Source organism: Strix uralensis, chromosome Z (assembly GCF_047716275.1).
Source record: "Strix uralensis isolate ZFMK-TIS-50842 chromosome Z, bStrUra1, whole genome shotgun sequence".
Taxonomy (NCBI): domain Eukaryota; kingdom Metazoa; phylum Chordata; class Aves; order Strigiformes; family Strigidae; genus Strix; species Strix uralensis.
In genome coordinates this window covers 74047231-74073061 of record NC_134012.1, presented here as the reverse complement: position 1 = coordinate 74073061, position 25831 = coordinate 74047231, and the positions used below count along the sequence as shown (strand labels likewise).

Below are 25831 nucleotides of genomic sequence, written 5' to 3'. Positions count from 1 at the left end.
TGCCTTAAAAAGATCTTTGAATGAAATAATGTGCCATCCATACAGGTATTTCTGCCCTCTCCCCCCTTTTTTAATTAGTCTGTGAAAGAGGGGTTTACGCAGCTTTTACCTTCCTGTTGCTTTTAAAAATTCAAGGAATAGGGAAAGAAAATAATTATTCATTTGGAAGGAAATCAAGTAAGGGAAGAGACCTTTCTCTCCATCAAGACACACAAGAAACAAGGAAATAGAAGTAAAAGCAAGAGACTGAACAGTTAGGTTTGCATACTTCCAACCTGTCCTGGTGTGGGTATATTTTATTAGGTTATGAATATATGAGTAGTATATGAGTAACTCTTATATGAATAGTCTGTCTTTTATCATGAAATCAGGATGTGCATTTTGGTGATCTAATGCATTATAATCAACACCATCATACAAGTTTTGTTCCACATGGTTACTACATCCAACGTTGATAAAAACAGAATTGACTGGGACTCATCACTGCTGATAGATTTGTTGATATAAGTGACACATGAGAGTGGACATTGACATATCTATCACAGGAAAGGAAAGCCTCTTGAGATTCAGAGGGTTTGAGTTAGAGAAGTCCATGGAAGGACTCCTCTTGAATTCAACACAATTTAGGCCAGACTCTTAAAAGGTAGGTCATAACCTTCACTTTAAAGCAACTAGCTAGACTGTGAGGGTCCAAAGTAGCAAATGTAACAAGTCAAGGTCTTCTTCTCATGACCCATGTAAGGCTTTCATCTCCTCCACTCCCCATACACAAAACAGTATTCTCATCCCTATCACTTATTTGGAATACTCCAGTATCATTCCCTCACCATGCTTTGTCTTTTCTATAGGTGACCTATTGTCATGAAGCAAACTGTATCAGTGAATACGCTAACATATACATGACATGGATACGTAGTTCTTGATCCTGGGTCCTCAGCCTGATTAATTTATCAGAGATGCACACAGAATTGCAAAAATGAGAAGAACAAGAATGAAATGCATCTTAATCTGAACAATTTCTGATTGCAGAGCGTCCAGATTCAAAAAAAAATGAAATAATTTGTTCCTAAAAGGGAAGTAAAGCTGTACAGGAAGAAGCAGAAAAGGAACTGCAGAATTCTTAAAATAGAAAGTAAAGATTGATGGAAGAAAATAAGCTTTAAAAGACAGTATCTGTTGGACATCTATATTTACAACTACCATTATGTAAAGAAAATTACATATTAAAAGTTTTGGCACACCATGTCAGGTTCCATGTCTTTAAAATGTTCTTGGGTATCTATGACAAACATTTTCTAAACTTCACAGTCTAGGGTCTAGCTTTGATTCTCCTCACTGAAAGGATATAAATCAATTCTGAAAGCTGTTTAAATTTTAAACTCAAGTCTACTAGGGCACAGAATTCCTGATTCTTTTCTCATATCCAAGCTCTAGGCACACAGTCTTCTTTCTAGGAAAAACCAAAAAAATCCTTTATGTGAGGGTCAGTTACAGAAATATTGGTATCTAGTGCTATTTTTGATGTCTTAGGGTATTCTATCTGAATCCCAGATGTCTCTTCCAAAAGACACATAACTTCTGTAGAACTTGTGATATTCCCACCAGGCAATGAGTATTTCAGATGCCCTATGGTGTTTAAAGCAACCTTAAAATCTTCTCTTTAGACAACTCAAATCTACCCTTCATCTTTGACAATTTGTTTATACAACATCATAGACAGCTCTCATTTACTCTGTCAGGATAGTAAGCACCTGTTTAATTTTGAGTGGTTTTACCAGACCTTATTTCACAGAGGTATAGTAGGTACTATTAAGAGTGAAGAACAAAAGTGTTCAAGTGGCAGCCACTGTACTAGACTCTAAATGCCCTACTTCTTTTATCATAATAATCATAAATAATTTCTATAATTTAGAACAACTTAATTTTGAGGTCTGGAGCAGATCGTAGACACAATTTTGTCAGAGAATACATCCCAGATAGTGCACAGAACATTATTTTTTGACAGAAGAAACATTATTAATTTCCAGGGACAATAACCTTGATCATCTTTTGGTATTTTCACGCATGATAATTTAACTATTGTTAATATATTACTTGACCTTTCCAAGCAGACGTTTTGCCTTTTGTGACCTCAATTTTATTTAAAAAGCCTAGAATGTGCATGAGACTTGGTGCCATCACTCGACCGTAAGTGAGAACCTACTGCAAAAGAGATTTTACAGCATTTCAACAGATAGCACACCCTTCAATTTTAAGTCCTGCTAGGCTTGTCAAAAAGAAGGGATAGTGATGACATTGGTCACATCCCAGAGGAAAGAGTACAGTTTGTTTTGGACACCAAACTCCATGGCTCACAAGCAGATGCTGACACCAGCCAACAGCAGTTCAAAAGGCATTTTCAGTTTGATGAAGAGGGATCACTATAATGCAACACAGCAGAATTTCTTTAGTAACACAAAGTATTAGAATCCACCTTTCACCTTGAACAAAATTCCAGAACCAAATTTTAAAGAAAAGTATAGGAACAACTTCATAACAATTTTCCCATTCAAAAATCATATTCAGTATGTACGTTAAACTTCAGTTGTAGAAGGTCACATCAGAACAGTCGGAAACTACCAACAATGAAATTGGTTACAATATCTAATTCACTGTTACATAAAATGCATTTACAGTATAATAACTAAGAAATGCATGTAATTTAAAGAAGCCCCCTATAGCAGTCACTGAGACTGAACATATGTAGTATAATAAGTCTCAAATCCGTTGCATTTACTGTAGAGTGCAAGAGCTTTTTCTGTTCATTGAGAGCCCCTGGCTTAACAAGAAAGTCAGACTGTCACATTATTATATTTAATAAAATCATGAATGCCAATCAGAAGAAGTATTCTTTTTGATTTTCACTGGCTGTGTTTTGCATGCTGAGCTCACTCTTCAGTGCAGATTCAGCACTGTCTTCATTTTCAGATCCTTTTGCCTCATTTTTTGAGTATATGCCTTTTTTTTTATAGATGCGTATGGCTATGGCAGTGATGCAAAGTAGGATGAATATCACGACTGCTATCACACCTAGGAGAAGAAAAGAGAAAAATCAAATAATAACTCAAGGGACAGAGAGTAGGACAAAGAAGGAATGACTCCCTCCCTCACATAAGAGAGGGTCTTACAGGGAAGCCCGAGAAATCAGAAAACATAGCTGCTTTCAAACCAGAAACAGCACTGTAGTATAAGCTTTATGGTAATTGTGTTGAAATTTTGCACACTACTTGTACCAAAAAAAATTTCCACAGAATACTATAATTTTTTAAACTTTTGAATGGAAGAGCAGTAGGGGCCTTAGGTTACAGTAGCTGTAACCTAACAGTAACCTAGCTCTCTGTCAGGCTGAGAATTCAAGCCACTGCAGATCTGAGGAGCTGTTTTTCAGGGGCTTTCCTGCCAGACAGTGGGACAGCACAAAGGACACTATTATGACTTTCTCCTTTCCCCCAACTCCTATGAGTATTGGACAAAGTACTCTCCCTTTCCTTAGTCACTCAGGACACTTTCTCATGCCACATGTCATCAGGAGGGAAAAGGGACACATGTCCCATCATGAGCTTTCACCTGCCAATCAGGTCTCCTATCACTGCTTCAGGACTGGTGAAGAAATCTGGAAAGCAGAAGCAAGGCAGAACAGGCTGAGGACAAAGATACCAATCTGGATTTCTGAACCAGGTCCTCTATCAGCCCTGCCTGCGTACACCACAAAGTTCAAGCCTCAGACACTCTGCAGTAAAAATGGTTTCATAGAATTAGTCCTATTCATATCCAGTACTCCACACAAATTAGTTCAGACCACAGATGACTGGTTCTGACTAAACACTGCAGCTAACGAGGAGAATTTATAAAAAAAGAAATGTAAACCAGTTCATCATAGGCACTCCAGTGGAAATTGGCTAGTGTTTATAGCCACCTATCATCAGGTCAAATGGGAAAGAAATTCTGCAGTTTATTCTGCCTCATGAAGAAAACCCCTACTCTGTTTGACTGCCTTTGGTACAACACAATTAGATGAAGAGATTTTCATGATCTATGTTAGCTAAGGCTTACGTTTCTGTAACTGCATCACTATAATGAATAGACACTGGTTAAAATACTAAAATACTGAAATAAAGGCTTATTTCATATTCAACTTCATCCTAGGTGTGTTTCTGCTTTGCATGACTTTGGGTTCATAAGTAAACAAGGTCCCTGCCTACCCATATGGTAGTGAGCAAGCTTCCTTTTCCAACAGCTTTAACAGCCCCATCTGGTAGGGTAAAATCATCATCAGTACAGCCACCTGCATTATGGTATTCTAGCTGATCAGTTAGAAGGCAAAGAGGCAGGAGCATAAGATTTATATAGGGGACTCATCAGGTAACATATATGCCACATACCTAACACATAAGAGACTAAATGGAATGAGTGCTTCGTTTTAAAGGCGACTAAGATTTATTGGACTGTTACCAGGGCGTGCTGCTCCTAGCGCAGATTAGGAACTGTGAGGAAAGAGATACTTCCCACAGAGATAAGCGTGACCTTACAGACTTCCAGCCCATCTCCTCTCTTTCACACTCATCCTCTCATGATGGTCTCAGGCCCTCAAGTTCATGATTCAGAGGTTGGGCAGGAGAGAAATTTGAGGAGAAATGAAACAGAAGGGAAGCAGAAAGTGCTTATCAAAGAGGCAGAAAGCAAGACTAGGTTGAAGGAAAGAAAAAAGCACTGAACAGTCTGGAAAACAGTTGTAATGCAGTGGCTCAGCTGCACTTGATGAAGGAACAATCTGCTGCATAACTTGGCCACTACTTCAAGAAAAATAAAAATACATAGTCCCTTAGCACTGTACATAAAAAAAGATGATCCAAAATTCAGCACATCATTTTTTTCATTCTCTAATATGTGCAGCCATCCTTAATGGTAGGAATAAAAACATTTTTGTTTAGTATCTTCTTTTCTGGAATAGACTCTATAATCTGAGTGAATCTTGCTCTTATTTAGATTAAATATAACAGTCATTCCTTTGTTTCACAGTCACAGTACATGCTTCCTTTAAGGGCTTGTCTATAAACTTGCCTTGTCTGAGGTAGCTGAATTGGTACAATTCTCAGTTATACTCATTTAAGGGTGCTTACATTAAACTTTACTGAGTGTTGTACAGCTTGCTTTATTTTGGCTTTTAAACAACCATAGTTAAAGAGTAGAAGAATTGTGAGTGCATATTCTCAAATGTGTTTAATAACAATAAAATTGTGAGCTTATTATTATCTTAAAAAGACTGTAACTATAGTAGCTTGAAGTTCAAAAATGACTTTCTTATTAAAAATCACCACCCCCACTAAATTATCTAGTACATAAAGTGATCTTTATGTACAGATATTTATGTAAAATAATACTTATCTTTTGAAACAGCAAAGTAATTTTTGACAAAGTTAGACGTGTAGATGAACTCAGAAACCATAGTTTTAAATTCTGACCTCACTGAATTCAGTGGTAAAATTCTCAATGTTTGTGTGTATAAAAATATACAGACATAAGTATCATTTTACAAGCAAGGAAGCTTATAGGTTTTATTACCTCTTATTTTAGTATCTTTAGCACTGCTCTGTTAAAGGTCACTGACCTTGTAGCATGCTGTTGGCAGGCATTGACCAGACCGGGTACCATTATTTAAATTGCAGACACAGAGGTGACTGCAGGTTCTTATCTTAACTCCACCTTCTGTAGACCTAAATGCATTTATCCTCAGTGAGATGTCTCGGCAGCTTTATTCTGCTAAATCCCACTATGTCATTTGTCTGCTGAGGCTTTTAAAGCCCTTAGAAAGGAAACCTATACAGAATTTAAAAGATGGAGGGGATGACCTTTCCCTCCCCCTGCCCTCTTTCTGTTGAAAACTAATGGAAATTGAAACAGTGAATTATACTGCGAAAATACCATCTTCATGAGTGAAAACAAGTTTCCTTCCATCACTTCCTCCCAAGAGAAGAACTACCACCAGAAATTCTCACAAGGGAAGACTGTCACAAGAGACAGTATTATTCCTTGAAAGAAAAAAACTGAATTGACATAGCCATACACTTGCTCCAATACCACTGACAGGAACTGAAATTCTCCTTAGGGTCCCAGATCCCAAACTCTCCCAATGAAGGCTCACTTGAACAATCTTCATTCCTACTAAAGAGACAGAATAGGTAGGCTTCCCCACTACAAAAGAGATGGATCTTGGCTTAAGGATGGTCAGTCAGAAAGACACAGTAATGGAACCTGCATATCCTGATTACCAGTCCTGTACTTTAAGCACAAGACATCTGTCCTAAGCTTTATACCATATTTGTTCTGATGGACATAAAAAATAAAGGACTGTCAACATATTCACTTTAGGAGCAATTGAACTGTGTACATGGTTCCTCTATTCCTCTGTTCAAAATAAGTGTTTTGAAAAAAGTTTGTGAATGATCATTTGTAGTTCTATTTGAGCTGATGAAAGTGGCCAAAAGACAAAGTAAGAAAATAAAGGAGAAATGGTATTTCAAACCAACAGTATTTTTTTATGATTATTATTTTAACATGCATTTTATTTTTAAGCTGTTAATCAATGTTAGTGATGGTCTGTCCAAGAGTACATTGCTTTCCACATGCAGAACCTGAATGGAACCTGCTTCAGTCTGTCAAAAGATTGATTCAAGCAGTGTTAGACCCCATTTTCTCAAGAAAAATCTGTGTTGTTCACATTAATTAAAGAAGATTCTGACCTTGACTGTGTAGCAAAATGTAATTTTTTGGTATAGTCAAGGAGCAAAAATTGTCCTTTTTTGAACATATGCCATTTGTCACAATGTATTCAAGTGCTTTTTAAAATCATAGACACTAGCATTAGGCAGGCTGGAAATCTTGTTAGTGTCTTGTGTTTCAACAGACTGTTCCAATGCTGATAGCATAAATTTATGTAATAAGAAAACATGAAAGCTTCTGATTGTATTTTAAAACAAAGCTTGATTTTTGTCTGTCTAGCACTTGTAATAGTCTTTTTATTAGTTTCCTTATGCACACAAAACTAAACTGACTTCACTTCAGCACTGAAAGACTCACAGTTATTAGAAATAAAAAGGTTCCTGTTCTCATGGAGTTGTTATAGTTCCTATTACCTCCAATAATTGCAGAATCACTTCTGATTGCATTAGCTAAGGGCTCTCCCTCATCTATTGGTCCAGAGTGATCTGCAGCAGAAAAAAAGGAAAGTGACAGACAAATAGAGAGTTTTCAATAAATTCTTACATGATTACAGCTCATGTACAGTATAGTACAGTGGCAGTGGCAGTACTGTGGGTCTGTAAACATGCAAAGAACAAGAGTGATATAGATGATACTTTGCAGAGATAAAGAGAAAAATGTAAACATTCAGAGGGAAAGAGAAAGGCTAAAGAAGAAGAAGTACATATAAAAGAGAATTATTTTTCAAAGTACTCCTGATGTGTTAACCCACATGGAAAAAAAATAAAAGGTAGTTGTGATTCAGGTCATGAGTACTCTATTTAGATTTTGCTTCAGAGATGAGAACAACTGATAACCATATGCTACCTGCAAATGAATGGGTTGTTTCACTTGATGTTGAGTCAGCTCCAGTTAAAGTACCACAGCTGGATTCAGTGAAGCGTCCCTTTACAATGATGGGGGCTGAGCTGCTGTGGTGCAGTGCAGCCTTCAAAGGAGCAATGTGGTTGAACTGCACCGAAGAGAGACATCCAATAAACCCCTGAGAGTTTGCCTTCATAGTCTCCTCATCTACATCGCTGTTTTCTATTAATCAAAAGGAACAGAACACAATTAATCATAGTGCAAATGTACAAAATAAAGTGACAGAAGAATAAATGAATAATTAACCTGTGTTCCTCTGAGTATATCTGAGTTACAGCAACATATGTAGATTCACTGAATCCCTTTCTTGTCTGTCTTTAATGAAAAGACAGTCAGATAAGTTCAACCCTTTTTTTTAATAGATGAGTTGCTAGTCTGCTGAGGCAAATGCTTTTAACTTACTATAGCAAGTTCCAAAGCAAAAATATTCAAATATTACTAAAATATTTAAATTAAAATCCAACACTTTTTCATTCTGCAAAAAGATAAGGATGAAGAATGCATTCATGAAAAATACATATTTTATTAGATTTCTGCTCATAAATATGTACATTATTGGATCATATTCTTTCCACAGATTCATATATCTACTCCATCCCATCACCATCGTCTGTCAAAACAAAAACTCCCTGAAGACCTCAGATCCCGCATATCTGTCAAAATATTTTCTGTGAAATTCTAAAAAATGAATGGTGTTCCATTTTAAACACAATGCCATTATCTTTCCCACTAAGGAAAAATAAAAAAATAAAATTAAAAAAAAAAAAAAGAAAAAAAAGAAAAAAAAGAAAAAAAAAGAAGAATAAACACCCTCCCTCTTATTCTCTTGAGCTACCTTTCTGCATGTATGTACTTGTGGAAGTTTGAACTCAGCCAGCAGCCAGATGCCACGTGGCCAGCCTTTCACGTCCCCCCCACTCCCCTCTCTGGTGAAATAGGGGAGGGACAAAAAAAAGAAGAGAATTCGTAGGTTGAATTAAAAAAAAAAAAAAAAATTACGAACTTACTAAATATAACAAGAGAACAACAGTAACAATAATGAGTCCAAAAAGAAACGGGTAAAACGCAGCAGTGGCTTACCGAGAGCAGTGACCGCCCCCACAGCAACACACACCTGGGTAGGACTCGAAAATCTTGCACCTGCCAGAGAGCGCCCACCCCCCTTTAGCCCTGGGCATGACATCACATGTTATGAAATACTCCAGTGAAAGTTAACTCCACCCTGGTTGAAACCAGGACAGTACCCTGTCAGAGCTCTCTATTCACCAGCTCACTAACGCATACTTCGGAAAGGGAAAACAGTTTACTTACTCTGACAGTTCTAATTTAAGCAACTCTGGAAGTACTGATTATTAAAAGAGGACTCTTAAGGCAAGCATGTCTTCAAGTTTTGTGCAAATAAAATGGGAATTTCATCTCATTCATTGTCACCTCCAACTTGTCTTAGAACCTATGAATGAATTGGTGATCTTTCCAATAGCTACCATAACTATTTTAAATACCAGTGTACAATGCACTCCCCAATACAATTAGGTTAATAGTGAAAATCGAGCTGATGTGTTTTGGTGGAACATTGCAAAATAGCACAGCAACATTTTCCTCAACTACTCTCTGCTCATTGGAGTGATGATGTATTATTAGATAGATGGATGTCAGCCAAGAGTCTGCTCACCTACAATGATGGATTACATAAAATGTTGGATGTTTAACTGCCTCTGTTCTCTCTGTAGCATACACTGCTTCTATTGATTGTCTCACCACACTGAAGGATCTGCTAGATCTGGATGTCCTAAGAAAAAGTCTAACCTGAGGTGACAAAAGATGTCCTAAACCCCTTGTGATAAAAATATATATCTCTAACTTTAAGTAGGATCAAAAACCTCAAGAGAGAAGCATTTTTAATTATTTTCTAGTTTCCTGTACAAACCATCTTGAAAACATTGTATGTGTATAATATGAAAGGAAATTAGATATTTAAAATCTTTAGAGTACACTTGACTCATTAATTAGAAAATACTGCTAGGATAAAGTAAAATTCTTTATTAGATCAAACAATCTTGCTGGTAAAATTATAAGGTTTAGGTAAGAAAAACCCTTCTCCACTTTAGTGCTTAAGTCAAATTTAACTGACTGAAAATCACACACACAGAGACAAGTTGTTTATCAGAGACTGTATTTTATAGTAAACAGCAGTTATGCATCCTTAAGCATCTTTATAGCAATTCATTTGATAAGTGTACTCAAATTTTTTCATCAAAGAAAGACTAAATTACTCCACCTACATTGCCTTCTTCAAAAAAACCCCAATGCAAAACACAAACTCAATAACCCTCTTTCTTGAATTCTGCTTTAACCATCTTTTCTTTGTGAAGTAATACTGAAAATCAGCAGACATAAAGTTCCTAGCAGAACATTTTAAGATAAGAATTGTGCAGCCAAAAGACTAGCTTTGACCTTTCTGCTTTTATGATGTTGAAGATTTCAAAATTTTTCATGTACCTACCTGTACAATCTTGTCTTAAAATTAGGCAAGTCCATTATACGTTGGGTGAACTATTGGCTGATGGGTTGGGCTCAAAGAGATTTAGTGAATGAGGCTGGTGGCCAGTCACCATTGGGGTTCTCCAGGGCTCAATTTTAGGGTCAGTGTTCTTTAATGTTTTTATAAATGATCTGGAAGTCAAATGTACATTAAGCAAGTTTGCCAGTGATACTAAATGAGGAGGAGCTGTGGACTCCCTCGAGGGTAGAGGCCTTACAGAGAGATCAAGATAGACTAGAGAGCTGGACAATCACCGACAGTACAATAATTAACAAAAGCAAGTGCCGGATTCTCCACCTGGGATGGGGTAATCCTGGTCATACATACAGTTTGGGTGATGAGAGGCTAGAGAGCAGTTCCCATGGAAAGACATCTGGGGGTTTGAGTTGATGGTAAGTTAAATATGAGTCAACAGTGTGCCCTGGCAGCCAAAAAGGCCAACTGTGTCCTGGGGTGCAGCAGGCACAGCATAGCCAGCCGGTCAAGGGAGGTGACTGTCCCACTCTACACTGCACTGGTGTGGCCCCACCTCGAGTACTGTGTGCAGTTGTGGCTGCCCCAATATAAGGACATTAGACTATCAGAGTGTGTCCAGAGGAGGGTGACCAAGATGGTAAAAGGCTTTGAGGGCAAGATTTAGGAGGAGTGGCCAAGGTCACTTGGTTTGTTCAGCTTGGAGAAGGCTAAGGGGGGACCACATCGCAGTCTACAATTTCTTCAAGGGGGGCAGTGGAGGGGGAGGTGCTGATCTCCTCTCTCTGGTGACCAGCAGCAGGACACAAGGAAATGGAATGAAACTGCATCAGGGGAAGTTCAGACTGGACATTAAGAAAAGAGTCTTCACTGAGAGGGTGATTGGCCACTGGAACAGGGTCCCCAGGGAAGTGGTCATGGCACCAAGCCTGCCAGAGTTCAAGAAGCATCTGGATGATGCTCTTAGTCATATGGTTTAGTGTTAGGTAGTCCTGTGAGGAGTCCAGAGTTGGACTTGATGATCCTTATGGGTCCCTTCCAACTTGAGATATTATTCTATGATTCTATGAATCTGCTCAGTAGAAAAAATTAATGCATATTTGACTTTCACAGTTAAATTACCAGCTGCTTTGAAGAATTGCCACAAAATCTCACATTTGTGCAACAAGCCTGTGTTGGTATGAAAATTTTATTATGCCCAGGCTTTTTGCATTAAAAGTACTTATTACAGTTAAAACTAATTATAACTACACACCCACTGATTTCAGTTGAATCATATATGGTTGGTTGGTTGTTGGGGTTTGCCCTGTGGTTATTATGTTCCCACATAAATCCCGCTACACTGCTACTATTTTTTTTTTTTTTAATATGAAGAAATACAACATTATTTTACTAAAGCTAAGCTATGATTCAGATTGAAGTGACCAGGAGAAGATAAACTACTGAAAAATATGTCATTAAACAATTATTTTTCTGATTTTTGTGCACAAAAGAACATCCTTTGAAAACATTTCCAAATGGTCTAGGCCCCTCTTCCTTAATTTGTTATTTGTTTCAGAAGTTTAATGCTGAAAAAAAAATGCCAGTAAACAAAGCAATTTGATTAACAGGAAGTAATAGATAGTTCTGACATTTAGACTTTTTACTGCTTTTTCAACAATATAAATCCAGCAATCAGAAGTAACAAGCGGGTGTTATTTGTGGAACTGTCATTTCTCACACTGTTAAGATTGAGTAGAGAAACTTTAAAATAAAACATTAGAAGGCAAATATTCTGCCAATGAAATTATTTCATCAAATTAAAATATATCCATTAAATTACTGAATATTGAATTTTTAAGTACTATTATTTTGTTCAAGATTGCAAGCGTATAGAAACTTTCTCTTTCCCAAAATAATTATCTTGAAAAGCTTCTGTATTGTAAGTAAGCCTTGACAAGCTTGGCTGACCGAATTGAAAATCTGATGAAAACAAAATTTTAAAAAAATGTTGCATGTAAAGTTTTTGGACTACAATTATATGTACTTTAAATTGTGAGAGCTGCATATAAATGCATCTTTTACACTGACAGGCTTATATTAAAGGCTTTTCTAAACCAACTTTAAAAGACTGAATTTTACTATTTTATTACTATATGATTTTCCACATTCATATAGTAGGAAAAGCTGCATAAAGAGAAATGGACAATTTTAAAGCATCTATTATTTAGCATGTGCTTCACTGCAGGACTTTTTCTGGGAGTACCCAGACTATTGTTTTAAAAGTCTGATTTTCTAATTAACAATTTGAATTATCACTATATTTTTACATATCATTGGAGCACACTGAAAGTTTTGCAATTCCATCAATCCTTTATCAATAAAACCATAATAATTAGAGATCTTAAGCAAGTTGTGCAATTATTAATTATCCTCAAAGATATTCCCATAAGAGAGAACTAAATTATAAAATCTTGTCATTTCAGAAACAAACAAACCAATATCAAAAAGGCCAATTTCAAATAGACTGGAATAGTTTGAATACACAGAAATTCCATTTCAAATGTGGCTACAAAATATTTTACTGGTTTAACTTTGGCCTTCTTATTAAGAGTCTAGTAAAAAAATGGTTTTATTCATCACTGAAATAACCAATTTTTACATTGTTGGAGATGTCCATATTCAGTGTGATGCCTTTGTTTAAGTGAATTAGCTTAAAATCACACATTAGCTGGTGAAACTTTGTGTGTAAATCAGACCTAAGTAAATCTTGTTGAAAGCCTATCTTTAACTCAGTTGGCATGGAAAGGTTAATAACTCTCACTGAAGAAAAATGTTGTCTATAGCTCACCATCACCCTGGGGACGTCTAGGAAGCTTTGTGCTGTGTAAATGTGGCTTTACTCAGCAGATGTAAATTATTTTCTCAGTGGGTTGCTGTAAAAAGAGAGGTTTCTACAGCCTTCTTACAGTGTGGGGTGCTTTGATAGAAAGTACTTTCTTAGAAGGAAAAACAAAACATAAGGAGCCCTTTGGCTTGTATCCTGTGAACTCTGTGGCTGAGTGTGCTGCTTCTCTTTTCCCTCACAACTTAACCTTTATATAGTTTGCTGAGTCCCAACACAGCCTAGCTCCCTGTCTAATTTGTCACAATGTTGCTTAACATAAATTCAAAAGTCTTTAAATTGGAGGGCTTAGGTTCTGGGAAGTGAGGAAAAACACTGATTTTTATTAATTTTTTTTTTTTTCTTCTCTTGGTGGGAATTCAAAACAAGTTCAGCTGCTAACTCTCAGGTTTGCTTTCAACAAAAAACTGAGCTATGTATAATGGCAGAAGAGCTCAGCCAAGTACTTCTCGAACTGAAGATCATTCTTAGAAAAAGCATAGCTTTCTAGCCTACTTTAAAGCTTGTGGGTTTTTCCTAAACAACATTGCAAATTACAAGAAATACATTATTTCATATTTTGTTACTCCTTCTGTTTAGACCTCTTCACTGCAGCACTCATTAATTTTTTCCACTGTCTTCATAAAATCTCCTTCCATCTCTAGACATGACTTCACAGGAACCAGGACCCAAAGCAGTCAGATTTATAAAAGAAACAGCAGCTCTTCAATATCCTAATCCTTTGAAAGGGAGAGAAGTATAACATATGTTTTCTTCAGGACAGAATCTATAAAATGAGCCAAATTGGGCTGAGTGCCCCCACAGGTCATTGTAACTCCATGCTTCACATTACTGTGATGATGCAAAGCCATCATATAAGTGAAGAAATTCCCACCTCTGAACTTTTATAACAGTGTGGTTTCCCTGGAAGAGACAACATTGGTCCTGATCAAAAGAGACTGCTATTTGCCTAAAAATGTGCATTTCATTACATTGCTTCAAACACATTTTTAAGTAAATTGATGCAAGATTTGGTATGATATTTCGTAACAAATACAAAACCTTTCATTCCGTACTGGTCACTGTAGAATTACCCTTATGTGAGAAATAGATTATTACACTTCAAAACATTAAAAACTCCTGATTGAATTTTATCATAAATTTGTGGGGTTTTGAAATATTTTAAACAAATTTCTTCTAGTAGTTTATATTTCAGCTAATCTTGTTTTAAAGTTATGCTTAAATGATCATTCTTTTTTTCCATTCTCTGTGCATATCTACATACCAGTTCTTTCCTGGACTGTGAGTTCTATAAAGAAAATCTACATTTCAAAAGTAATATACATTTCTGTTTGTGTTAGAGGTTCTTAGTTATTTTTCCAGTAAGAAAACAGATCAGCTACACTGACATTCTTCCAAACAATCAAAGCTAAACAATAATTAGGATAGTTATTTTTTAAAGTCTATAAATATGATCTTTAAATTTCATTATTTAATACAGTTTAAGCTACTTAGCATTTGGTTACCATGTGAAAGCATTTATGACTGTATGCATTTTATAATATATTCAAAATTATTATTCTACCTATTCTAGATAACACTCTCAGAATTGAAAACCACAACCATCTATTTGATGGATAAGGAATAAACTGGATGGCCTTATCGAAATAGTTGCATGCAACAACTCAATGTTTAAATGGAGTTCAGTAACAAGGGTCCGCACTGGGATTGGTACTGTTCATTTTCTTTATTAATGACATAGACAGTAGGATTGAGAGCATCTTCAAGTCTGTGGATGATACTAAGCTGAGTGGTGCAGCTGATTCACTAGAAGGAAGGGATGCCATCCAGAGGGACCTTGACAGATTCAAGGAGTGAGCCCATGTGAACCTCATGAAGTTGAACAAGGCTGAGTGCAAGGTCTTGCACCAGGGTCAGGGCAATCCTCAGTATCAATACAGACTGGGGAATGAATGGATTGAGAGCAGCCCTGTGGAGAAGGACTTAAGAATACTGGTGGATGAAAAATTGGACATGAGCCAGCAAATGTGCTCTTGCAGCCCAGAAAGCCAACCGTATCCTGGTCTGCACAAAAAGAAGTGTGGCCAGCAGGCCGAGGGAGGTGACTTTCCCCCTCCACTCTGCTCTTGTGAGACCCTTCCAGGAGTAGTGTCTAGCTCTGGGGTTCCCAGAAAAAAACAGATACAAACCTGTTAGAGCAGGTCTAGAGGAGGGCCACAGACATGGTCAGAGGGCTGGAACACCTATCCTATGAAGAAAAGCTGAGAGGGTTGAGGTTGTTCAGCCTGGAGGACAAAAGGCTCTGGGGAGACCTTATTGCAGTCTTTCAATATATAAAGGGAGCTTATAAGAAAGAGAGAGAGATTTTTTACAAGGGTCTGTATGATAGGACAAGGGGTAATGATTTTAAACTGAAAGAGGGTAATTTAGATTAGACATAAGGAAAACGTGGGGGGGGGTTTATGATGGAGGTGGTGGAACACTGGAACAGGTTGCCCCAGGAAGTTGTAGATGCCCCATCATTGGAAGTGTTCAAGGTCAGGTTGTATGAGGTTGTCAGGTTGTATGTCAGTATGTCAGGTATATATGTCAGGTTGTATGAGCAATCTGATCTAGTGAAAGATGTCCCTGCCCGTGGCACCGGGGATGGAACTAGGTGATCTTTTAAGGTCCTTTCCAACAAAAACCATTCTGTGATTGTATGATCTTATACCTCAGCCTATTAAACTAATTACACTTGAAATATCACATTCAAATCTCTCTCAATTAATCCCCTCACATATCTACTTTTCTAAACAATGATAGGTTGGAAATCATCTTAATTATGCTTCCCTGTTATGAAATTGAACTGAAGATTTCAAGAAGTCCTTTTTTTCTGGCCGAGATTACATACAGAAGAGGATATATTTGGAACTGATTTTTGTGTGCATATGTGTGGCATGTATGCATGTATGTGACAAAGAGTTAAACTCTAATTTTTACTCAGAATAGAGTAGGAAACTAATTTCATACACATTTTGGATTTACATTACTTGAATGTAGATAGAGGTCAGACAGCAACTGGCAGAGATTTACTGCCTCCACCCAGTGGCATGATGGACTATTTCAGATAATGCTTTGCTTGTCAGTGGGAGATGCTCTGGGAAAACATAACAGTGTTTTTTACTGTCATAGCCAGGATAGTATTTCTGGCTCTGATACAATGGCAGAAACCTTGATTTACCAAAGCTGTTATGTTATTCCCAAAGTTACTATACAAAAAGTGGTAGATATATGGCTCCTGGAGGGGTACCTCAGGTACATAGTAATAAAATTCCTCTAAACTAAACCACATACAACTGAATGTGAAGAAGACACTTCTTTGATCTTCTGGGTTAGGGTAGGTATTATATAAAACATGTAAATAGTTCCTGTAAGACTGTGGGAGAAAGATAAAGGTATCTTCTTCATCTATACTAAGTTTAGATAATGACTCAATTTCTTCTATGCCACATACAACAGTTTTCTGATTTTATTTTTACAAAAAGTATTAACACTTTAGTTTAATTAAAGAGATTTTTAAAGAATGGGAAACTATCGCTCCTTTGTAGGCAGTGTACTTGCTAAACGTTCAAGCACCAAAGAGTTAGAGAGGGAGGCAGTTCATTTCCCAATCTTGTTTTGGAACATGGTTCATAATTTCTGTTTAAAATTGCTTTTATTAAAAATATACAGAATTGGTTTTGGTAATGGTGATAACTTGTGTGCCATATGAAATTATAAACATTTAAGGTCTATAAACGTAGGTATATTTTTTTCAAATAGTCCATATTTTGGTAAACCTACTTATTCTACATTTAGCCCAGGACCACTTGTGGAAGGGTGAAAATAATCACCATAACTACAAAATGGTGAAAAGGTCAGTGTACCCTTAGTTACTATATATCACAAGTCTGTTTTCATATTGTTGCCACAAAAAGTGCTATTAGAGGAAGAACACACAAATGGGAACATAGGAACACAAACTTTAAATTACTTTGGAGGAAAGATAAACATCCTTTAGCTTTTCACCACCAGCGTATCTCCCTCTGTAATTGAGTTTTTCTTATGTGATGAATATGAAAATAATAAGATCTTGAGAATTTTACCTCAGGTTATTTTATTTAAACAAAATTGACAAAATGGTAATTGTAGATAGATAACTTCCATTTTGGTCATTACTACAGAGAAACAGACAGCTTCTGATGAATCATCATTAGACAAAATATTTTGTCATAGCTTAAAGGAACGCCAGCAAAGCTTTTGCTTACATTACCTTATTCTTAACTGTTTACACCAAAATCTAATCACAGAAAGTTCTTCAAATACAGTACATGATTAATAATATTCTATGGTCTTTGTGTATGATTTCACAGTGATTTATTTTTTCCTGAGAGTAAAAAAAAAAAAAAAAAAAAAAAAAAAAGTGGTGTTTCATAATGCTTGATTGCAAAATGAGAGAGAGAAGTGTGAAATCATTTTTAATGGAACCCACTTGATAAGTTTTCAGGAAGTACTTACCCATGATTATATTTGTATTTCAACAAGACTGAACTTTCTACCTTGATTGTGACTCAGTGTCTAATGAAATCCAAGACAACAAACGTCTTTCAATGAGATTAAGGTTAATATTTTTTATGTGCTGTGGTGACATTTTGATCTATGTTTTAGAAAATCTTGCGGTGTTCCACTTACCTAAAATCTTGCCAAGTGTGAGAGACTTGATTGCATTGAATTCTGTGCCTGAAGACAGAAAAAACTTCATTCTTTCATTGTGGTTAACCTGCAGAATGGTGTGGTGAAGAACAAAGTGGAATAATGGAAAAAAAATATTTGTCAAAGTTTGCAAAAAAGCAGGTAAGATCAAGGTTTAAAATAAAAGGAACTGAGGGAAGCATTTGTTAGTTATAGCATAAAAATTAATCAGGAAATAGATTATCAGCTTCCACAGATCACTGATTATAGCTGTGATACTTCTTAAGCTTCCTACTTAATAAGCCTTTATTTATCTTATTGATTGGGCTGATGCCTTCTTTTTATCTATAAAATGAATAAAAATGGTAAAGTTTCAAAAACATGAAAAAGGTTCTTTTCATTAAAAAGGCACTCAGCAAGTAATTCCTAAACATCAAATATTATCTATTTACTCTAAATGCTCTTCCCCCAGGGTACCTCTAGAACCACTTACCCTCAAGCCTCATACCAATGCATTATTAAGAAAACAGTTCTAGCCTCAAAATACTAAATTGTAACATCCCAGGGTTTTAAATTTTAATTTAAAAAATTAAGACTTCTTTACATGCCAGTATTTGCTGTTAGCAAAACAAATACTTCTATTTTAACATTAAATTTCCACAAAAATAACAAAAATATTTTCCTTAATAGTCATGTTCCTTTGACACAAAAAGGACCAAAGAAAATTAGACAAATAGGCTTACATTATTATCTAGATGGTCAAATATTTACACTGTAGTTTGATACGTAGTTTGAAACAAAAAACAAAATACAAGGCCCCAAACGAATGACAGCAGTCATACACATTTCACAAATTGTGAAAATTTAACCATCAAGCAATTTTTTATGTTTTCATAAAAAATGATAAGGAGGTATTGACCTTTTGAAATAGACAAGATGAACACCAAAAAGATTGTCTAACTGTGCAGCATGAGTCTGCTAATCTTTGCTTTATTTACTTGAGATATTAAAACACAGTTTACTGAGAGGTAATTGCCTTCTTGTAACTGTTTACTTGATTATGCTTTGGATTTTCTATTCTAATCCACAATCTAACTGAATTACCTCTACAAAGAGCCTTTCCTCATCTCTGTTAATCTTCACATGTTGCAGCTGTCCATCAGCCATACTTTTGATATTGATGCTGAAGACATCGGGATCTTGATGGCTATCTAGCTTGTACCTGATGTGTAAACTTCCTGCAGGGATAAATGAGCAAAAGCTATTGTACCCTACATACACAACAGGCAGTATAGATCATATACAATGCCTCCTGCTTCACAAGTGCATTTGAAGAGCAAAACAAACGCTTGATTTATTTAAGGAATTAACTATGAGAAACTGACATAAGTGAGAAATTAAAGGCGGCAACAGGAAAAGTAATAGCAATGTTGGAAGTAGAATGCAATGTCAAAGATAGACATAAACCATCACAAAACTGAATAATAAACTAAAGTTTGTGCAGAAATTTTAGTAAATTGTTTTATAACACAGCTGAGAAAGACTTGGTCTGCTAGCTCATATCAATGTGACTTATCAAATAAAATTCAGTACCTTACAAGTACTGTTCTTGAATAATGTTTACACAGTCCAGACCTGTATACCTCTGACCAGCTGACAATTCAGTAGGATGCAGTTAATAACTTCTATCTCACTTTCCCTTTCTTCTTGTTAAATCCAGTATACTGTGTAGACATATAATCACACAGAAACTTTCACAGCAGAACACAGAGGCAGCATGGTTTGTTTGTCAGAGATTCCCTCCCAGCTGTAGATGGACTACAACTTTCTACTCATCTTTTGGAAAGCAAGGCCCAGGCCAGACTCAGGCCAGTCATGAGTGAAACATGTTCCACCTTACATGATGGGGAGGATACTACACTTATTCTATGCCCAGTTCTGTATCTGGGAAAGCAGAGCATCTTCTTTGAGCACAGAACCACTGTGAGTGCAGAGTCTTTGATAAAAGCAAAGATTCAACTCATTTGGTGGGGTTTTTTAATTAAAAAAAAAAAAAAAATTATCTAGACATAAAAGAAAGGATGAAAAAGAAAGATCCAGCTAGCATTTCATGTTCAACTTAAATGGAAACAGCAACTATGTTATGTGTATTTTCACAGGTATACATGTGTATTTTCATAGGTATATAAGTAGCTTATGAAATTAGTTGAATGAAATGACCTCTGATTAATTTGGAAAAGATATTGTACTTTCAAAAGGTAGTTTATTTTATTATTTATCATGGGGATGTCAATTAATATGTCATGTGAGTAGCAGACAGATCAGATACACTTTGAGTTTCATTTCAAAACTTTAAAAAAAATTAATTTGAAATATTTTACCACACTTCTAAAGGATTTCCAGAAATAAGTATTTTTGCCAACATGATTTAAAAAAATTAGTAAATGTTGAAATTACAGTAGGAGGAATGTTTTTCATGTGGAAAGCATTGCTTGGTGCAGCTGAAAAATAAATATAAAGGACAATGATTAGTTTGTGATTCAGGTCTGGGAATCAGAGTGGATCTCATTTGGCAGCTATGACATTCATTAGTGTTTCCAGAGGTCTATCTGAACACTCACCGTTTCTAGTGAGAATGACTGAGAGGTATTCCTTGTAGAAGGAGCTGACATAAAGCAGTAAGCTTGGTGTCTGTGTAGTTCGGAAGGCAAATGTAATTTCTTCCCTGTTCAGTGTCATGTCAGCATAGAAAGAAGAAGCATGAGAACTGGAATTTTTAGCTAAGGTGTAGTATTCTTGAAAATTGTATGTCACAGAAGTGCCAGCCCCAAAATAAGCAGAGATCTCTGAAACAAAAGGTAATTCAGTTTTTGAATATCATGTAAAACAAGACTAAAGCTCTTTTTTTTTTTTTATTTCTGCCACAGAACAAAATAAAATGTATTCTTAAATATTGTAATAGAGCTGAAAAAGAAATATAAATGGAACTAGTATTTAGAACTATAGGGAAAAATAAGACCCAATCTGGGCTAGAGCAAAAGTCCAGCTAGACATGTGTCTTAAATATCTGTTGCATGAAGAAGTGCTTCTTTTTGTCTAGTTTTAAATATGCTTTCTGCTTTATTCTTGTTTATCCATGTCCTCAAGCCCAATATGTCCTGTCTTGTATGTATACTGCTCAGAGAAATGGGTGAAACAATTTCAAGCCTGACATATTGATTAAACTTGGCCACACCTGAAAAACATATGTGGGAAAAGAGACTACTCAGGTGGGAGAAAGGAAAGGAGAATACAAACTGGGTTATGGTCATAGAGGGCTTCTGTAACTCTGTAATATTTCACAGCCATTTTCTGCTAAAATTAACTGTCTGTTACTATCCTTTTTTCACACACAATCTCCACGCTTCAGAAAAATTTCTAGAAATTTCTGTGATCTGGCTCATTAGCTTTGACAGAAGGTGATCGAAAGTTATTACTATAGGTTATCCCACACTTTCAGCAACAGGAGCCACTCTGACCCTGTAGAATAATAAACACAGAGTGTGACCCTTTGTCTCTTCTGCTGTTTGTGGGGGAGGAGGAAAGTATCATTCCTCACTCAGTGGCATTAGCTCCACAGTGATAGATATGGAAGGACTTCACATAAGTCCTTTCTTTTTGTGGTAGCAATGGTGGCTGGACAGATGTTGTGCTCACTAATTTAGAGAAACATGGAGTTACGGCATTTGAGCCGCTGAGTACTTTGCAGAATGCATTTAATACATAGAATCATAGAATGGTTTGGGTTGGAAGGGACCTTAATGATGATCCAGTTCCAAACCCCTGCCATGGGCAGGGATACCTTCCACTAGATCAGGTTGCTCAAAGCCCCTTCCAATCTGGCCTTGAACACTTCCAGGGAGGGGGCAGTCACAGCTTCTCTGGACAACCTGTTCCAGTGTCTCACCACCCTCACAGGAAAGAATTTCTTCCTTATATCTAATCTAAATAGACCCTCTTTCAGTTTAAAATCATTACCCCTTGTCCTATCTCTACACTCCCTGATAAAGAGTCCGTCCCCATCTTTCCTGTAGCCCCCTTTAAGTACTGGAAGGCTGCTATAAGGTCTCCCTGGAGCCTTCTCTTCTCCAGGCTGAACAGCCCCAAATCTCTCAGCCTGTCCTCATAAGGAAGCAAGTGATTTTTAGCACATAAGAATTACATGCAAATGCTCTAGAGAAACTTCTGTCCTTAAAATTCAAACTTGATGACTTGTGATCATCTACTAGTATGACACCATTACCAAAGGACTCCTTTAAAATGGCTGAAAACATGGGCTCAGTCCTGTTTCTGATGGTGTCGCTTTCTTCTTACAGTAAAAAGAAGTTTAAGTTTCTTCTGCTTCTTGGTTTGTTTTCCAAATTTAGTCTTAGTTTTCAGATTAAGACTTAAAAGACAGAAATCCAAAAGTTTATTCATGTAGTTTCTAGCTTTAGTATAATATAAAAGAATCAAAGGCGTTGCATAACATTAAAGAAAAGGTACTGATCCTCTCAGGTAATGTGGTTCCTGCTTTAAATAGTCTATGTTGAACGTATCTCTGGAAGACAGTGTTTAGCAAAACTTACACTTATTCAACAAATTCAGCTGAATGTTTCTCTACATTATACAAAACATAAATATTTTGCAAGCATTTAAACATATCTTTAAAGGGCTGTAAATATCTTGTTCTGTTTTCAATAACTGATAAAGCTAAAAGACATGCTTGCCTTTCTTACAAAATGGCCCAGCATAGGCAGAGAAAGTGCAGTCACAGGAGAATCCACTGTATTTCTCTCTACATTTCCCACCATTGTGACACAGGTTACCATAGCTGCTACAATGTCCAGGACAGCCTGGTTCAACTCCTGGCGTTATCTTTGCTCTCTCTTCCAGGTCAAGGGCCATTCCATTCAACTGTAATGAACGAATGCATCCCAAAAATCCTTTCTGCCTGGATGCTGTTCCACCTGAAATACATTCACATGAACTTTTAAAAATTTAAAAGAATTGATGTGCAAAACGCTCTTTATGTTTTACAGCCCCTGAACAGTCTATTATGAGATTCCAAGATACAAGCTTATGCATGTGAAAATATTTATACATAACTTTAAAAGCATATATGATTATTTCTTTGTCAAGTAATTACAGTGAACCCTTGAAGGTTTTAATGGGAAAGAAGGATATTGCATAAGAAGATACCAAGCAATGATGCATACTACTATTACTTCACGAAGGAGTAGCATCCAGAAATTAGGTGGTTTTCTACTTTTATTTTTTCTATTTTAAAGAGAGAGAGGAGAGGGGAAGAGAGGAGAGGGGAAGAGAGAAGAGGGGAGGAGAGGAGAGAAAGGAAAAAGAAAAAAAGAAAAAAAGAAAAAACCAAAGCAAGAAAGAAAAATAGAAGAAATCCCAAAAAGCAAGAAAGGGGAAAAAAAAAAAGAAAAAAGAAAAAAGGGGTTGGGAGAATGATGAGCTGTACAGTTTTACTCTTGCAATATCTTGCTGACTGATCAACTGATCTGTGTGTCTATCCATCTTTCAGTCTCATGGTATGGATCATGATACTCCACAGTTGGTGTCTGGCCTGACATACTTTGTTCCATAATGGAAGCTGTGTCCATTCTTGAGTAATGGGACGCCTCACTACAGAGAGGTAGAGGACAGCAGATACTTGACTATATGTGATAAAGATACAGGGCAATCCTAATGTTAACAATTGTTGCTTCATTTCTTTTCCCTGTTGTTTATTTTCAGCACACTTCCTGACAGCTAGCATTTTATTAATCCTGAATGCTTAACAAGGTGTGCAATCTACATACCATCTCTCATGTCCTTTGTCGCACAACTTACTCTGATATTTCCTGTCATTTGTTCTCCTTTAAAAATTAAAAGCAGAAAATACTCCACAATATGTAAGATTTCCAACTATAATTCTGATACATCTCCAACTAACTTTTGGATAAATGTCTCCATGTAGTCATCTGTTTTCATCCTTTTCTATTGCAGAATTTATAAAATTCTTGGTGTTACATGGAGAATCTTGACGTAGCTGTTGCTATTTACAGACATAATGGCAAAAAACCACCTAGCAATAGGAAGATCTGCTAAAATGAGCATTTTAATGGCAGCTTTAGGCATTAGTTCTTTTTCTGGCTTCTTTGGAAAACCAGAGTATATACATCTAAGAAGTAAAGAAAGTGTTTTAGCCTGAAGAAATCACAATCCTAGTGTTAGAAATGTTAGATGTTAGAAACTGACTGATAGGTGACTATGGCAGGTACTAGGTATATGAAATGACATTTAACTAAAGACTGCCTCTGCTAATGTCATTCTCAGTACACTGTATGTTTCATTTTTTTTCTACATCCTTTCACTGGCTAAAGCAGACAAGCCTCAGTCTGCACCAGTGGACTGTCAGCAGTAGTCAAACAGTAAGTCTCATTACTTCCTCCGCTGAAGAAAATTATATTTAATTGAAGAGACTAAAATACCTTATAAAGGAGGGAGCTATGAAAAGTTGCGTTATCCAAAAGACTGGTTTAACTCAAACACAAAATAAACTAGACACCATATTGATTCACATTACAGTATTGCAGGTGCAGAAACAAATATCCAAAAAAACCCTGTTGCAGTCATAGCAAACCCTCACAAATTATATTCAGCAAATGCATGCCACAGATAATTTAAATTATTTACTATCATTTGTTATGTCACACTTCAAAAACACTGTTTTGACTGAATAAAATCAAACAAATGCCATTTTCATCAGTTCTGCTCCGAATTATTTCAAAATAATTGTACAAACTCATAAGAGATTTCAAGGTACACAGTATTATAGTGAATGTTATTTCATTTTAATCCCAGGATCTTCAAGAATTTTCAGAGAGGAAGAAAACCCACAACACCAGAGCAAACCAACAGAATCACTCTTCTAATGTAATTATTCACCTGAATATTATCTGAAGAAAACAAGTTAGACAGCTTGCTTGTATACAAGTCAAAACAGTTCTTAAATTGTCAGCATCATACAGGAGATAGATGTATATAAATTTACTAGAATTTGTCAAATTATTTGACAAAGTTACTCTATTCAATGGCCAATTACTTCATAAAAAAAATTGTCAGAAATTGCAACTGTCAATAGAGATTAGTACAGTATTAGATTGTTTGGGAGAAGGGTTAGAAGAACTAGAGATCAATTAATTATCAAAATAGTTAGAAAACTATTTAGACTTGATATTACCATAAACGCTTGTAGAATTAGATTGTTTCTTAGTCTTGCTTCACAGATCAGACCTTGCAAATTCAAACTGATCTAATTTCAGCTGTTCATATAATAGTAGTTTTATGGTAAGTCAAGTCAGAGGACAGCAACATAATTTATTGTAGTATAGTAAACAGAAATCTCCTAGTACTTCCATTAAAAGTTCTAGTCCAGTAACATGAATATAAACTAATTTTAAGACTTCTCCAAACTCCACTATAGCTAATATCTTGGATATCTTCTTTATTATAGAATTCTTCTCCATGTTTTTAATCAAAATACAAAATTATTAAATGTTTGGCCTAGTCTCCATCTTCCATCCTTGATACTTTTTGAGGCACAGGTCAGAATTCCAATCCCAGCATACGAGGATTTCCTCTCCATTTAATTTTCTCCTAAGAACTCAGAGTTTCTGTAGCTACAGTTTAAGAACACTGCTCCCCCTAACTGCACTCCTTCCCAACACACAGCAAATAAATCATATATTCATTTAGTGTGATGTGTCTTGCAACACATCTAGGTAAAGATCTCTTTAAAAGTAGGGCAGACTTTACATGCTTTTATACTATATACCATATATATACACCAGAAACTTATAAATTCATAATATAGCAATATTACAGTAAGAACACTACCATGTACATAACACATAGTTCTACATATCTCTACGTAATAGCTAAATAAACATTAATTAATTTGTTATTTCCTCTCTGCTTTTCCAGTGTTTTATACAAGTACATTAACATCATATTTGCTGAAGTACAAAGGCAGA

The 25831-nt window shown here is 36.1% G+C and overlaps 1 protein-coding gene across 1 annotated transcript in view; it reads right to left on the bottom strand.

Moving 5' to 3' along the window:
• Window positions 1–256: 256 nt before the first annotated feature.
• Window positions 257–25831, bottom strand: part of CNTNAP4 (contactin associated protein family member 4) — a 246442-nt gene continuing 220867 nt past the window's right edge. The window contains exons 18-24 of the mRNA XM_074856318.1: window positions 22523–22762; window positions 20396–20620; window positions 18879–19012; window positions 17775–17862; window positions 7606–7824; window positions 7173–7244; window positions 257–3069 (exon numbers count right to left, since the gene is read on the bottom strand). Of these exons, the coding sequence (XP_074712419.1) occupies window positions 2876–3069; window positions 7173–7244; window positions 7606–7824; window positions 17775–17862; window positions 18879–19012; window positions 20396–20620; window positions 22523–22762 (1172 nt within the window). The 3' untranslated portion in view covers window positions 257–2875. The remainder of the gene's footprint in view (window positions 3070–7172; window positions 7245–7605; window positions 7825–17774; window positions 17863–18878; window positions 19013–20395; window positions 20621–22522; window positions 22763–25831) is intronic.